The 16,619-nt window shown below is 47.4% G+C and overlaps 1 protein-coding gene across 2 annotated transcripts in view; it reads right to left on the bottom strand.

Annotated features, from left to right (window-relative positions):
• The window catches only part of AOPEP (aminopeptidase O (putative)), a 731,576-nt gene that overhangs the window by 217,140 nt on the left and 497,817 nt on the right, over positions 1-16,619 (bottom strand). For both annotated transcript variants that reach the window (XM_073670973.1, XM_073670974.1), the window contains exon 11: positions 6,424-6,484. In XM_073670973.1, the coding sequence (XP_073527074.1) occupies positions 6,424-6,484 (61 nt within the window). The remainder of the gene's footprint in view (positions 1-6,423; positions 6,485-16,619) is intronic.

Raw genomic sequence — 16,619 nt, 5'->3', positions numbered from 1 at the left:
AAACCTCGTAAATCACCATGGTGACTGAGGTGGCGTGCGCTCCACAGACCGGAACCCGGAAGTCACAATTAATAGGAAGCGCTGCGGGAGGTTCTAAGCACGCGCCATACATGGTCGGTGACTATCAGACCCTATTGGCTTCCAGCTTTATGACGCTTTCCCCTCACAGAGCCGGCACCCTATTTGACAAGCTTCTAGTCTCGTTACACTCCCCCTCGTTCCCATTGGCTCTCACCACACACAAAAAGGCTGCTACCTCTCCTATATTTCCACGCCCCCTGAGGAAGTCATTATGATGAAACGTGCGTAGGGGAATGAGGGAGACCGCAGTATCCCGGTGCCTGCAACACAACTGCTTTGTGGTACGTCTATCTAATTATTATATCATGTCTTGCATTTTGCACTGTTAGGGTACTTTTTACTCACAGTCTGCACTATAGCACTTTCATGGATATATAGTATTATATGTACAACATATATATCTCTAATTAGGCACATATATGCGGCTAGTGATCCCTCACAGTATGGAGGTACTTTTTATCTTCTTTCTTATTTACGTGTATGTATTTTACTAATAAAGATTGAATACTTGCTGAATCTATTTTGGTTTCTGACTAATTTATCAGACTGTGGACCAAATAATATGATATCTAGGTTTAGGCTGGTTCAGCAATTACATATGTTATCATAGGACAATTTCTTTGCTCTTCTGATTATAATCGTGTGCACATAGCCTAAATGCATTGGTACTCTGGCAGGCGGCTTACATGGGTGGGTCAGTCAGGGGTCTGCCTACTTTCACAAAGCAGGAACTGCACTGATAATCCCAATTCTGCATTATCAATGTAGTTTGAAATTTTAGAAGAAAAGGATAACGTTATTGTCACATGATCAAAGGGCCTTCACCCTGCAGGAGACTGGATGAACAGCAAGGCATTAAAGAGACTGGGGAGCTGTCCTTACACTTTCCCTGGAGGGGGTGTGAGGCACACAGTGCTGCTGCCAGTTGAAGAGAGGAGTTCAGTGCTGCGGTCAGTGGGGAAGGGGGAGGTGTGGCGCCCCTGAGGGTTCAGTCGCCACAGAGGTACTGCATCTCACCCAGAGGTGTGGCATCTCCTTCTCTCAGGTAAGGATGGAGTACTGCCCAGGACCCCAACACCTGCACTCAACACTACACTACTCCAGGCCGGCTGGAAGGGCATTTATGCACTTCTTTTGCTGCCCCGTCCCTGGCTGGAGTGGGGGGGGGAGCCAAAAGTGAGGGGTAACCAAGTAGTGGGTGTGGGTGGAGGACGCAGAACAGGGGAGCACCGTCAGGAGTAGTATAAGAAGGGAAGCCATCATGTGCAGGGGTGGATTCAAAGAGAGGAGAGGAGCAGTCTGAGGAGCAGAGTCTCTTCAGGAGCTCTGCTACAGAGTGGGGCCTAATAAGAGAGTTCCAGGAGTGAGAGGGGAGCAGAGGAGAAAGGCTCCAGTAACAGAAGGGATCCCAGGGGGTACGGTGAGTGCAGGACGGCACCCGTACGCCCGAATCTGCCAGGCGTCAGAGGGATCAGGCCGCAAGAAGGGAACCGGTCCCTGGACTAGCCGAGTTACTTTACGTCTCAAGTAGAAAACCGGAGGCTTCTGCACTTTTAAGGTGCAGTCGCCACATCCGTACCTAAGCCGCCGAAAAGGGCACCAAGCAAGATCCGGGAACTTCAAGTTGCCCAGAGGGATCTCAAGGTACCCGATCGGGACTTTGTGTGGTGAGGCGCAGGGCTGCAGGGAGAGACGCGGGAAGTTGGCTGGGAAGGGAACATACAGGGAGGGGTCCCGTTGAGTGCTCTTGAGATACTTGAGGGAGTGCTGAACCCCTGCCAGGTAAACGCGGTGCGACGTGGGAGACTGTCAGCTGTATAGTGCTACCTGAGGAACCTGAATAACTGTGAGTAAACTCGGATGACTGCACCCCACTGTTTCTGTCTGTTATTTCTATCACGCAATCGCTCCTGCACTACAACGCCCAGCATCACCATCTGCACCTACACTGCCCTGGAGCCGTGCTCTGCCTGTGGAGAGCCGCACCAACTCAGCTGCCCTAACATCTGCCCCAGAGGTCTGCAGCAGCGCCGGTACCCATTACCGGGAACCACAGGTGGCGTCACGAGACAAAACTATTATTCATTCCATCAAGTGACAAGCCCCTTTTAAAGAGTGACCCCAGGGTACGGGCCGGGGAGCCGACCGCCGTGACATCCCAAGAAGGTAAAGGCCCGGGTACCGAGTCCCCCATATTCCCCTGGGCGGGTGAGAGGCATAACATTGCTGCCAGTAGGCAGAGGGTGCACAGTGCTACAGAGAGTGTAGGAGGGTTGATAAAGGGGACCACCTCTATCAAACTCAGTTGAGTGTGCGTGCATGCACTGTCACCTCTACTCTGACATCATTGGTAGCTCAAGGCAAGACAGGGAAGGTGAATGTTGTGTCAAGGGCATCCTTCACTGGATCAATGCGGTTCTCACCTCTGTTACCAACACCTATCAGATATTCATGTCTAAAATGAAGTTACTCCTCTCCACTTTAACAAATCTGTCAAGAAAGCTGACAAAATGTAAGAATTTGCTGTGATATGGCCTGTTGGGGCATATTCTATGGGGGTTGGCCATGCTTGTATGCCATTTTCTGTTCCCAGTCCAGCCCTGGAGACAAGCATCACCTAATTAATGCTTTATACAGTGGTGGCCAAAAGTATTGGCACCCCTGCAATTCTGTCAGATAATACTCAATTTCTTCCTGAAAATGATTGCAATCACAAATTCTTTGGTATTATTATCTTCATTTAATTTGCTTGCAAGGAAAAAACACAAAAGAGAATGAAGCAAAAATCAAATCATTGATCATTTCACACAAAACTCCAAAAATGGGCCAGACAAAAGTATTGGCACCCTCAGCCTAATACTTGGTTGCACAACCTTAAGCCAAAATAACTGCGAACAACCGCTTCCGGTAACCATCAATGAGTTTCTTACAATGCTCTGCTGGAATTGTAGACCATTCTTCTTTGGCAAACTGCTCCAGGTCCCTGATATTTGAAGGGTGCCTTCTCCAAACTGCCATTTTGAGATCTCTCCACAGGTGTTCTATGGGATTCAGGTCTGGACTCATTGCTGGCCACCTTAGAAGTCTCCAGTGCTTTCTCTCAAACCATTTTATAGTGCTTTTGGAAGTGTGTTTTGGGTCATTGTCCTGCTGGAAGACCCATGACCTCTGAGGGAGACCCAGCTTTCTCACACTGGGCCCTACATTATGCTGCAAAATTTGTTGGTAGTCTTCAGACTTCATAATGCCATGCACACGGTCAAGCAGTCCAGTGCCAGAGGCAGCAAAGCAACCCCAAAACATCAGGGAACCTCCGCCATGTTTGACTGTAGGGACCGTGTTCTTTTCTTTGAATGCCTCATTTTTTTCCTGTACACTCTATGTTGATGCTTTTTCCCAAAAAGCTCTACTTTTGTCTCATCTGACCCGAGAACATTCTTCCAAAACGTTTTAGGCTTTCTCAGGTAAGTTTTGGCAAACTCCAGCCTGGCTTTTTTATGTCTCGGGGTAAGAAGTGGGGTCTTCCTGGGTATCCTACCATACAGTCCCTTTTCATTCAGACGTCGACGGATAGTATGGGTTGACAATGTTGTACCCTCGGACTGCAGGGCAGCTTGAACTTGTTTGGATGTTAGTCGAGGTTGTTTATCCACCATCCGCACAATCTTGCGTTGAAATCTCTCGTCAATTTCTCTTTTCCGTCCACATCTAGGGAGGTTAGCCACAGTGCCATGGGCTTTAAACTTCTTGATGACACTGCGCACGGAAGACACAGGAACATTCAGGTCTTTGGAGATGGACTTGTAGCCTTGAGATTGCTCATGCTTCCTCACAATTTGGTTTCTCAAGTCCTCAGACAGTTCTTTGGTCTTCTTTCTTTTCTCCATGCTCAATGTGGTACACACAAGGACACAGGACAGAGGTTGAGTCAACTTTAATCCATGTTAACTGGCTGCAAGTGTGATTTAGTTATTGCCAACACCTGTTATGTGCCACAGGTAAGTTACAGGTGCTGTTAATTACACGAATTAGAGAAGCATCACATGATTTTTCAAACAGTGCCAATACTTTTGTCCACCCCCTTTTTTAGGTTTGGTGTGGAATTGTATCCAATTTGGCTTTAGGACAATTCTTTTTGTGTTTTTTCATTGAAGACAAATTAAATGAAGATAATAATACCAAAGAATTTGTGATTGCAATCATTTTCAGGAAGAAACTGAGTATTATCTGACAGAATTGCAGGGGTGCCAATACTTTTGGCCACCACTGTATACTCTTTAAGGTCACAACTTGACATTTGCTTTCAGGACTTATGGGGAGGCAATACCAAGCTAATACATATATAGTCTTCCCAGTATACAGATCTGAAGGCAGAAACTCATCATGTAAACTAAACAGATGTATGTTATGTGCCTTAAATGAGCTGCCACTCAGGCTATGTGCCCATGATGCAGAAATGCTGCAGATTCTTTCTGCATCTCCATGGCAGGAAAAACGCATGTGGATTTTACATGCGTTTTTCCTGCCAGGTAGAAGCGTTTGTCAAGCGTTTTTGCATGCATTTCTGCATGCGGGTTGTCAAGAGCTTTTCCAAGCGATTTTAGCATCTCTTGGAAAGTGCATGACAACTTGTTCACACTATATAAATCCATGCAACCGGCATGGATTTATATAGTGTGACCAAGTTAATAGTTTAAAAAAAAATAAAAATGGTAAAAAATAAATAAAAAAAAACATTATACTCACCTTCCGATGTCCCCCGGTCTCCTTTACCTGTCACATGACTAAATGACGTCATGGAAGGTCCTTTTACACAATCGCAAGCTGCCGGGGAGCCAGGATGCATCGTACAGGAGACCGGGGGACATCAGAAGGTAAGTATAATGTATATTTTTTATTTTAAATTCTTTTTTTTACAGGTTCTATGGTACCCGGATCTGGAGGAGAGTCTCCTCTTCTCCAGACCCTGGTACCATCCGCACATTGAATCGCTTAATATCCGCATGTGCACATGTAGTCATGCGGATATTAAGCGATTCAGTGCAAGTCAATGGCGGCAATTACGCTGCGTGTCTGCAAAATTAATGGACATGCTGCGTATTTTTCCGCAATGAAATTTCCGCAGCATGTGCACAGCACATGCGGATTATCATTGGGGACCATGGGGCACGTATTACCAAGCGTTTTCGCCTAAGGCTGCGTGCCCACTATGCGTTTTTCAAGCGTTTTTGCCGTGGAATTTCCGCAGCGAAAACACTTAAAAAACGCTTGATAATACGTGCCCCATTGACCCCAATGATAATCCACATGTGCTGTGCCCATGCTGCGGAAATTTCATTGCGGAAAAATCCGCAGCATGTCCATTAATTTTGCAGACATGCAGTGTAATTGCCGCCATTGACTTGCATTGAATCGCTTAATATCCGCATGACTACATGTGCACATGTTAAGCGATTCAATGTGCGGATGGTACCCGGGTCTGGAGAAGAGGAGACTCTCATCCAGACCCGGGTACCATAGTACCTGTAACAAAAAAGAATTTAAACTAAAAAATATACATTATACTCACCTTCTGATGTCCCACGGTCTCCTGTACGATGCGTCCTGCCTCCCCGGAGGCTCGCGATGGTGTAAAAGGACCTTCCATGACGTCATTTAGCCATGTGACAGGTCACGCGACAGCTGACGGTTGCGGTCGCGTGACCTGTCACATGACTCAATGACGTCATCACTGGTCCTTTCACACCACCGCAACCCATACAACAGACCAGATGGAGCAGAGAAAATACCGGGGGCCATCGGAAGCTAAGTATAATCTTTATTTTTTATTTCTTACCTTTTTTTTTTTTTTTTTTTTAAACTATTACTTGGTCACACTACTATAAATCCATGCCGGTTGCATGGATTTATATAGTGTGACCAAGTTGTCAAGCACTTTTCCAAGTAATGCTAAAATTGCTTGGAAAAGCGCTTGATAACCCGCATACAGAAATGCATGCAAAAACGCTTGACAAACGCTTCTACCTGGCAGGAAAAACGCATGTAAAATCCGCATGCATTTTTCCTGCCAGGGAGATGCAGAAAGAATCTGCAGCATTTCTGCATCGTGGGCACTTAGCCTAATAGCTTAGTCAAAATTATAAGGTTTACCCTGGGTGGCCATTGGCACCAAAACACTCAGATTTATACTTTCAGGTTTTTCAAGTTACATTCACAGATCTTTACATTCAGGACATCCATTTTTTTCCCACACCATAAAAATAGTTATGAAGCTATAATTTATTTTTATTTAGCTAGTAGATTATTTAAACTAAAAAATAAATGATAGATTAGGGCAGTCACCTGTGGCATCCCTGGAGGGTCAAGCCAGATTTGGTAGATGGCATCAACAGATAAGTCATGTCTATAAGAGAAGAAAAAAGATAACTCAGCATTTTGCATGAAGATTCACAGTATATAAGCGGCCATGACTATTTGTTATAGGGAAAGTCGGGTTTATAAAAATTGTGTACAAATGATTTAACTGAGTTTGACTGATCATTAGCTAAAATGTCATTGTATACTGGTTTCACAAGCAGTCACATGTCCATGGTTGTCTTATTTCTAACCGAGGCACTTTTACAGTATTTCCTCCTCCTACTGGACACACCACACGATCTGCAATACTGTAACACTGCAAGTCCAAATCTTTCATCTTGCAGTGCTTCATTGTTGCAGTTTTACAGTGCTTCACCTTTGCGGGTAGTGTGGTGTGTCCCTTTTGTCTTAATAGTAGGATGAGGAGATGTTTTTAAAATGCCTTGGTTAATGTAACTGCTTGACGAATTGCTTGTTTTATCGCTAAAACAAGAGTTAGTGTCATTTAATGGTCTGGACTCTCTTAGATGAGTATACTTGATATACTAGAAGGATATAGCTAAGGTATACAGATATTATCTGTATTAGAAAGTAAAACCCACTGAAGATTTATTACCTAAAAAAAAAAGCCACTATCCTCACTCAATTTAATAAATATATGAACATGTTAAAAATTATTTGAAGTACATTATTGATAACGAATTGACTAAACTGATTAAAAACAACAAAATTCCACCAAGACATAAGGTTAAAAAGCCTATAGACAGGTGGAGGAGTAGTGAGTGACAATGTAAATAGGAAATACCGCTGCCTCTTGAACGATTTAAAGGTATCAATAAATTAAAAATCAAGAATGCATAAAAGAAATGGTAGCTGTAACCTTTGATGGGTGTACAACATTGCAGGTTAGAGTAAATAAAAATGGAAAAGTTTCAATGGTTTAATAAATAATAGTGGTCTATCATTAATACATAAGAAGTGTAAGGAAATACGTAGTGAGAATAAGGCAATCCAAAGCCAACAAAAATGATCAAACATATATCCTGACCTAGAGTGATGATTTTAGTTGCAATGCTCTTTTGTTTCACACCCCCAAAGCATAATTCACGTTGCTCATTTAGGGAGTGGAATAAGGAATAAAAAACGCACGTTGGGGTGTAGAATGGAGGAGAAGAGCAACTAAACACCGCCATTCTGTGATTGTATTTACCTTTGATTGCCACATACTCACTACTTATTTCCTTACACTTATGTATGAATGTTGTAGCAGTGCTATTTCTTATACAATTGAATCATTTCCATTTTTTTTCCTTTTATCCAATCTAGTCTAATATGTATTGTTTTACACCCACCAGGATTTATGACCGCCATTTCTCATTTGCAGTCTTGATCGTTAATTTATTTTTTGATGCCTCTATTAATTGTACCACAGGCAGCAGTGTATACATTGTGCCTCACTTTTTCTTCATCTCTCTATATGATCTTGTTGACAATTTATTTTTGCTGTCAAATGGTCAATTTGTTATCAATAAAGTATTTTTAAATATTTTTACATTTATTTGTTTCATTTACAGTATTTTTTGGACCATAAGACGCACTTTTTTCCCCTAAACTTGGTCCGAAAGTAGCTTACCGGGGAGTTGCAGTGGTGGTGGAGCGGGATCGCAGGAAGCCTCAGGAACCCGGAGGCGGCAGAAGCGATGAGATGCTGAGGGGCTGGTGTCGGCAGTCAGGCAGAGTGGAGTGCATTTCTTTTCTTGTAGCCGCGGCCATATTCTTGAAGCCGTGATCAACAGGGAAATGGCCGCGCATGTGCAGACTGGGATTTCCCTGAGGCCTACGACTTCAGTAAGATGGCCACCGAGATCCCAGTCTGCGCATGCGTAGATCACGGCTTCAGTAAGATGACCGCGGCCGCCAGAAAAGCAATGCACTCCACTCTCCCTGACCGCCGACACCGGCTTCTGTTGCCACTGGGTTCCTGAGGGAGGGACCATGCTTCTTGCGATCCCGCTCCACCACCGCCACAACCCGCCCTTCTCCCACCCAGGGCTCACAGCATTGCTCAAACACTGGATTCCTTACAGACAATGCCTCCTGTGATCCCCGCTCCACCGCCCCCTCAGGTAAGATACCTATTCGTACTATAAAACGGACCCCCCATCTTATAAAATAATTTTTTCCTATTTTCCACCCCCAAATTTAGGGTACGTCTTATGTTCCGATGCATCTTATAGTCCGAAAAATATGGTTAAAGCAGCTGTTTTTTTTCTTTAATAGTTTCTGCTAGATGAGTTTCTGACCGACACATTTAGCATATATGCACACAGTAAGATGTACTCAGGTCAAGTTTTTTGCATATGGTTTTGACAATTCCCATGTACAGATACTGGACATTAGGCGACAGAAGTCCAAAAAGACTTCAGAAAACGTAAACATTGCCAATAATATGGCAGTTACACTTGAGTTACTTTTATAAAATGACATCCTGTATATTAAGAACTCTTCTAGTCAAAATTGTCTTTTTCTGCTATGGATTCAGGAATAATTTTGCCTTACTGATCATTTAGCAGGACACATCCTCAGGCTCCACACTGTATAACAGACTTGGGACCGATGGAAAGGGTTCAGAAACAAGCAACGTGCACATATAATATAAAATTCTCTCTTACAATAAAAGGCCTCAAAAGATAATCTATAAGCAATATTTAAAGGGAACATGTCAGATTTCATTACGCTATTAACTTGCAGATTCCCCTGCAGAATAAACTGTCTCCTTCCCCATTACCCTGTAGACTGTAAGCCTGCAAGAAAAGCCTTCTCCTTTCTGTACCAGTCAATCATTTTTAGTTTCTTGACTGTAATTTATACTTGTATCCTGTATGTAACCCCTTGTCATGTACAGCACCATGGAATGAACTGTGCTAAATTTTTTTTATTAATAATAATATAGGGTTAATCTGCAGTTTAATAGTATTATGAAGGTGCCCAGCACCAGTACTGAAAGTGCAGCACTCGGAAGAAAATGAACTTTATTCCTCCTGTGAGCCGCCAGTTTTCAGTCATGCAGGCGTACCCATGACAATCACCGCCCACAGCACTGAGGGTGGCAACTGTAAGCACACCCCAGCGCCGATTGCCCACTGGCTCTGCAGTGCATCAATATAGACCTGTCTGTCAGTGCTGGGGTGTGCTTACATCCGCCGCTCTCAGTGCTGTGAGTGGTGATTGTAATTGCTCCGGGCATGCTTGCATGACTGGAAGCCAACGGCTTGTGGGAGGAATAAAGTTAATTTTCTCCCGGGTGCCACACTTTGAGTACTGCTGCCGGGCACCTTCATAATGTTATTAACCTGCAGATTAATCACATTATCGAACATCACCGGATCCCATTAAGTCTAATATACCCTGTAGGGATTTGTACTCACTGAGAAGCGTTGGAGGTAGGCACAGGTTCACACAGTGATGCAGTCTGCGGGTTCAAACAAACTGGTGGTTTATTAAGTGTCCATACACCAGTGAGGAAACAAAAGGAACAGCCTTTTCCTGTCACAAAAAGGAGTAACAGAACAAAGCTCAAAATAACAAGTCCATGCAGCACGGCCTCAACCGTTTAAACAAAGTGCCTTCCTCTGCCTCCAGCAGAGTCTGAGCAGCACATGCAAGGTCTGCTCACCTTGTCCAACACACACAGACAGACTGAGACAGGCGCATCAGTCTTAAATCAGCCTTCCAAGACATGGACTGGAGGTAAGTGAGCAGCTGTCCCCCCCCAGCTCTTTCAGCTGCTCGTAAAACCCGGTCCTGTAATCTGGGCCCATTAAATTCCTCTCAGCACTATGTGTGCTGGAGCCTGCTTCTCCGGGTCCTACATCACCGAAGCTTGGCACTTCGGGGACACATACATCCCATCCACGACCTGTCCTGCAGCCACCTTACATACCCCCCCTCTGCCCAAAGCTGGGGGGACTTGGCACCTTCTGTCACCATATAATAAACCCTTGACAAGGCATCAGCATTCCCATGTTTTTTCCCAGGCCTATGTTCTACCCGGAAACTAAAATCTTGTAGAGCCAAGAACCACCTAGTCACTCTGGCATTGTTCCCCTTCTTTTCTCGCATCCACGTCAGTGGGACATGGTCTGACACTAACTTGAACCTTCTACCTAAAATGTAATACCTCAGCGTGTCTAACGCCCACTTAATGGCCAAACATTCTTTTTCTACAATGGAGTAGTTCTTTTCACAAGTGGAGAGCTTCCGCCTGAGGTATATTACAGGGTGTTCTTCTCCGTTAATCTCCTGGGACAAGACTGCTCCCAGCCCGACATCCGATGCATCCATCTGAACCACAAACTCTTTGGAGAAGTTGGGCGCCACCAAGACTGGCTGTTTACAGAGGACCAGTTTCAATTCCTGGAAGGCCGCTTCTGCTTCCGGGGACCACTTGGCCATAGCTGACTTCGTCCCTTTCAGAAGATCCGTCAGCAGGGCTGCTATCAGGGCAAAGTTAGGGACAAATCTTCGATAGTAGCCCACAATGCCTAGAAACGCCCTGACCTGCTTCTTCGAGAGGGGCTGTGGCCAGTTCAAGATCGCCTCGACCTTATTTATTTGTGGTTTTATTTCCCCTCTACCAACCACGTACCCTAGGTACTTGGCTTCCTCCATCTTCATGGCACATTTCTTCGGGTTGATCGTAAAGCCGGCCTTCCTTAGGGCATCAAGTATGGCTTGAACTTTGTCCAGATGAATTTCCCAGTCCTGGCTGAATATGACGATGTCATCTAGGTAGGCCGCTGCATACTTTTTGTGGGGTGCTAAGATCCGGTCCATGGCTCTCTGGAGGTTGGCCGGAGCTCCCTGCAACCCAAACGGCATCCTGATGTATTGATAACATCCGTCTGGCGTCGAGAAGGCTGTCTTCTCCTTGGCCTCTTTGGACAGGGGAATTTGCCAATATCCTTTGGTGAGGTCCAGAGTGGTGATGTACCGAGCGGGTCCTAGCTTTTCGATAAGCTCATCTACCCTAGGCATTGGGTAGGCGTCGAACTTTGAGACCTCGTTCAGCTTCCTATAGTCGTTGTAAAACCGCCATTCCCCATCTGGTTTCGGCACTAAGACAATAGGACTGGACCATCCACTTTTGAACTCTTCAATGACTTCCAGGTTAAGCATTCGCCTCACTTCTTTTGAGATCACCTCTCTGCGGGCCTCGGGGATCCGGTATGGTTTTAGATTGACGCGAACATGAGCATCTGTGAGAACCTCATGCTCTATGACCTGAGTGAGTCCTGGCAACTCCGAAAACAGGTCTTTATTTTGCTGTAGCAACTCTTTGCACTGTTGCTTTTGGGCACGTGACAGTGACTCTGCCACCTTGACCTCTGTCACATTGGCCTCAGCCTCAGCCACTAAACAGGGAGCTTCCACGGGCTCTCTATCTTGCCATGGCTTAATCAAGTTAACATGGTAAATTTGGTAGGGCTTCCTCTTCCCCGGTTAGTGGATTTTATAGTTGACTTCCCCCACTTTCTCTACCACCTCATAGGGGCCCTGCCACTTGGCCATGAACTTGCTCTCCACTGTGAGCACTAGCACAAGCACTCAATCTCCTGGGTTGAACGATCTCACCCGGGCCGACCTATTATACACCCTGGACTGTGCCTCTTGTGCCTTGAGGAGGTGCTCCCTCACAATGGGCATCACGTGGGCAATCCTCTCTTGCATCTGGGCAACGTGCTCCACCACGCTCCTATATGGAGTGGTCTCAGCTTCTCAGGACTCTTTCGCCACATCAAGGAGTCCTCGATGGTGTCGTCCATAGAGAAGTTCAAACGGGGAGAAACCTGTGGAAGCTTGGGGAACTTCCCTGATGGCGAACAACAGATAAGGAAGCAGACAGTCCCAGTCTCGGACATCCTTTTCCACTGCTTTCCTCAACATTGCTTTCAAGGTTTTGTTAAACCTCTCGACCAGTCCGTCCGTCTGGGGATGGTACACGGAGGTTCTCAGTTGTGCAATCTGCAATGTCTTGCACAATTCCCTCATGACCTTCGATATAAATGGAGTTCCTTTTTCTGTTAGGATATCCTTAGGCAACCCCATTCTTAAAAACATGTGGACTAACTGCCGGGCTATACACCTGGCGGAGGAGTTTCGTAGTGGTACGGCCTCCGGATACCGTGTAGCATAATCTAATACCACCAGGATATACTGATGCCCTCGGGCGGACTTGACCAGAGGCCCCACTAGATCCATTGCTATGCGTTCGAATGGAACCTCGATGACTGGTAGGGGCATTAGGGGACTGCGGAAGTGGGCCACTGGGAAAGTTATCTGGCATGTGGGGCAGGAACGACAATAACTCTTTAAACTCTTTATTTCTCTATAGCAACCTGGCCAGTAGAATCTCTGGAGGATCCATTCCTGAGTCTTGTCTGCATTCAGGTGTGGCTCCAGCTCCCTTCTTTTGGGTGTCCGCCGCCTTTTGGGAACCCCAGTATTGAGAGGCTACGACCCCTTGTTTTCCCAACGAACTCTCAAACGCCTGGTATCTTTCCACCAACCCCATCAAGTCATAGGCATTATGGGGATCTCCCTGGGCAACCCAGGATTTCACCGACTTCGGGAGAGAGTGTATAAACCTGTTTAGAACGACCTTCTCCACCATCTGTGCTGGGGAGGAAGATTCAGATTGCAACCATTTTTGGACCAGGTGTAGGAGGTCGAACATCTGGGACCGGGGAGGCTTGTCAGTAATAGGCCCAGTGGTGAACCCGTTGCACCCTGACAGTCAGAATTACTCCCAAGTGTGCCAAAATCTCAGTTTTCAACTTAGCGTACTCTTTTGTGTCCTGCAAGACCAAGTCATAATAGGCCTTCTGCGGCTCGCCTGTCAAATATGGCGCCAGTACCTCCGCCCACTACTCTGAAGGCAATTTCGCCCGCTCTGCCACGCTCTCAAAGACCGTCAGGAACGCCTCAACGTCATCACCCGGGGTCATCTTTTGTAATGCTCTTCTTACCGTCTTCCTGATGTGTGAGTCATCACCTGGATCTGAGGATGTGGCGGTCATCCTGCCACGGATCTGCTCTGCCAAGATTTCCATTTGTCTTTGCAGCTGTTGGATCTTCTGCATCAGAAGTTTATTTGTTTCCTGCTGCTGCTCCCGTTGCTGCTGCTGTATGTTCTGCTGGCTCTGCTGGTACTGCTGCTGGAACTGCGCCTGCTGAGCCTGATGTTGCTGAAGTTGCTGCTGGGCTACGCTTGTCGTACCTGCAACAGATGTTTAAGCAGGTCCTCCATTTTGTCCGGCGACACTTGCTGGCTTATGGCCAACTTCACCCAGGACATATACGTCTTCTTGTAGCAGTCACACTGCCGCTTGGGATCTGTGCCCCCATTCTCCACCAATTGTAGGGATTTGTACTCACCTTGCCCAACACACACAGACAAACTGAGACAGGCGCAGCTGTCTTAAATCAGCCTTCCAAGACCTGGACTGGAGGTAAGTGAACAGCTGTTCCCCCACCAGCTCTTTCAGCTGCTAGTAAAACCCGGCCCTGTAATCCGGGCCCAATAAATTCCTCTCAGCACTATGTGTGCTGGAGCCTGCTTCTCCGGGTCCTACATCACCGAAGCTTGGCACTTCGGGGACACATACCTCCCGTCCACGACCTGTCCGGCAGCCACCTTAAAACCCCCTGTGAAGATATTCAAGGTAATCCCATGTCAATCACTGTGCACTGTTTGGCAGGGTTACAGAGATCATGTGCTCCTGTGTGTGTGAACTACTATGATTCAACAGCGAGTTATGGGAAGATGATATGTCCGAGTGATACACAAAATAGATTTTTGGAAACCTAAAAGAATGGAGAATCTCCCCATTCCTTTCTTCACCGCCCAGCAAGCAAGGATAAGGGAATATGTGGCAAAGCCTTTCAGAAGCCCCTAGGGCCCCTGTGTTTGGTCTCCACGCATAGAATGGGCCCGGCTGGATCCGATGACACCAGAACCGGCTCCATGCTATTGTGCTTGCAACTCTGACCATTGTGTATGTGTAACGGGTCTGGGAGGTGGAACCTCTGTGCAACTATACAAGGGGGCAGTCACGGCAAGTGACAGGGACAGTCTCTGGGTAGAGGGGCAGGTAGTCACGGCAAGTGACAGGGACAGTCTCTGGGTAGAGGGGCAGGTAGTCACGGCAAGTGACAGGTACAGTCTCTGGGTAAAAGGACGGGTACTCACGGCAAGTGACAGGGACAGTCTCTGGGTAGAAGGACAGCAGGCAGGTGGCTGGTGAGCGCTCCCAGGTGAGCGGGCGAGAGTCTCTGGACGGGCAGGTGGTCACGGCAAGTGACGGCAGAGCCTCTAGGTAGGCTAGCAGACAGGTAGCAGGTGAGCGCTCCCAGGTGGGCAGGCAAGAGTCTCTGGACAGGCAGGTGGTCACGGCAAGTGACGGCGGAGCCTCCAGGTAGGCTAGCAGGCAGGTAGCAGATGAGCGCTCCCAGGTGAGCGGGCAGGCTGGTCCATAGACAGACTGACAGGTGTCGGAAAGCAGACCGTCGGACCGCAGGCTTGCAAGCAGGTAAACGGATATCAGGCAGGAATCAAGCAGGAATCTGGCAGGTAACTGGCAGGAATCCGGCAGGTGACTGGCAGGTAACAAGCAGGAATCTGGCAGGTGACTGGCTGGTAACGGGACCTGAGGGCTGAAGCAGAGTGAAGGCTTTGCAACAACATTACTCGGGCACCTCCATTTTGGAGGAGGTGCCTTAAATATGGGAAGTCCTCCGCCAATTGGCCGGGGACTCCTTAGGACGGCGCGCGCGGTCCCTTTAAGAGAGGGGGAGCGCACGCGTGCGCGCCCTAAGCACACTGCCGGGGAAGGAGCACGTGCCGGAAGCAGCGGGGAGAGAAGCGCTGGAGGATGCCGCGCCAGGAGCGGGGAGGTGAGAGGGACGGCGTCTCTGCCTAGTACGGGGCAGAGACGCCGATGCTACAGTACCCCCCCCTTTAGGCCCCCTCTTTTTTTGGCCAGAAAGAAATTTTTCAAGGAGAAGCGGGGCGTTGATGTTCTCCCTGGGTTCCCAAGTTCTCTCCTCAGGACCAAACCCCTTCCAATCTACCAGAAAAAAGGTCTTTCCTCTTACCCTCTTGGAGGCCAGAATACTCTCTACCTCAAAGACGTCATCAGCGGAAACCGGAGCAGGAGGGGCACCTGGATTATTGGAAAAAGAGTTAAAGACAACGGGTTTGAGGAGAGATGCGTGGAAGGAGTTGGGAATCCGTAGGGTGGCCGGGAGTTTTAATTTGTAGGCCGCAGGGTTAATTTGCCTGAGGACTTCGAAGGGACCGATGAATCGAGGGCCCAACTTGAAGGAGGGTACTTTGAGCCGCACATGTTTGGACGAGAGCCAAACCTTGTCTCCCGGACGTAATTGAGGCGGATCCAGACGTCTCTTATCAGCATGTTTCTTCATCCGCTCAGAGGACAGAAGAAGAGCGGACCTGGTACTCTCCCAAATAGTAGAAAATTCGCTGACAAGAGACTCCGCAGCAGGGTTGTCCACAGAAACAGAGACAGGGAGCGGAATCCGGAGGTGCTGGCCATAGACAATAAAGAACTGGGACTTGGAAGAGGATTCGCTCTCGTGGTTATTATAAGAGAACTCGGCCCAAGGAAGGAGGTCCACCCAATCAGAATGGTGGGCATTAGCAAAGTGCCAGAGATAGCTGGTAAGGATCTGATTGATCAGCTCCACTTGACCATTGGACTGAGGGTGGTAAGCGGAGGAGAAGTCCAGGGTGACGTCCAGCAGTTTACATGTGGCTCTCCAGAAGCGTGAGGTAAACTGAACCCCTCGATCCGACAAGATGTGGAGGGGTAGGCCATGGAGACGGAAGATATGGCGAATAAAGTCCTTAGCCAGCTCAGGTGCAGACGGAAGACCAGGCAGGGGAATGAAGTGGGCCATTTTAGAGAAGCGGTCCGCGACCACCCAAATGACAGTACACCCGGCAGAGACAGGAAGATCGGTAATGAAGTCCATAGCGATGTGTTGCCACGGGGCAACAGGTATGGAAAGCGGCAGGAGATGACCAGCTGGTAAGTGTCTGGGAATTTTGTTGCGGCCACAAGATGAACAGGCAGAGACGAAGTCTACCACATCCTTAC

Source organism: Phyllobates terribilis, unplaced genomic scaffold (assembly GCF_046119375.1).
Source record: "Phyllobates terribilis strain yellow unplaced genomic scaffold, ASM4611937v1 Scaffold_1__5_contigs__length_1240528914, whole genome shotgun sequence".
Taxonomy (NCBI): Eukaryota; Metazoa; Chordata; class Amphibia; order Anura; family Dendrobatidae; genus Phyllobates; species Phyllobates terribilis.
The sequence above is the reverse complement of the archived record's forward strand: the minus strand, read 5'-3'. Positions and strand labels throughout refer to the sequence as shown.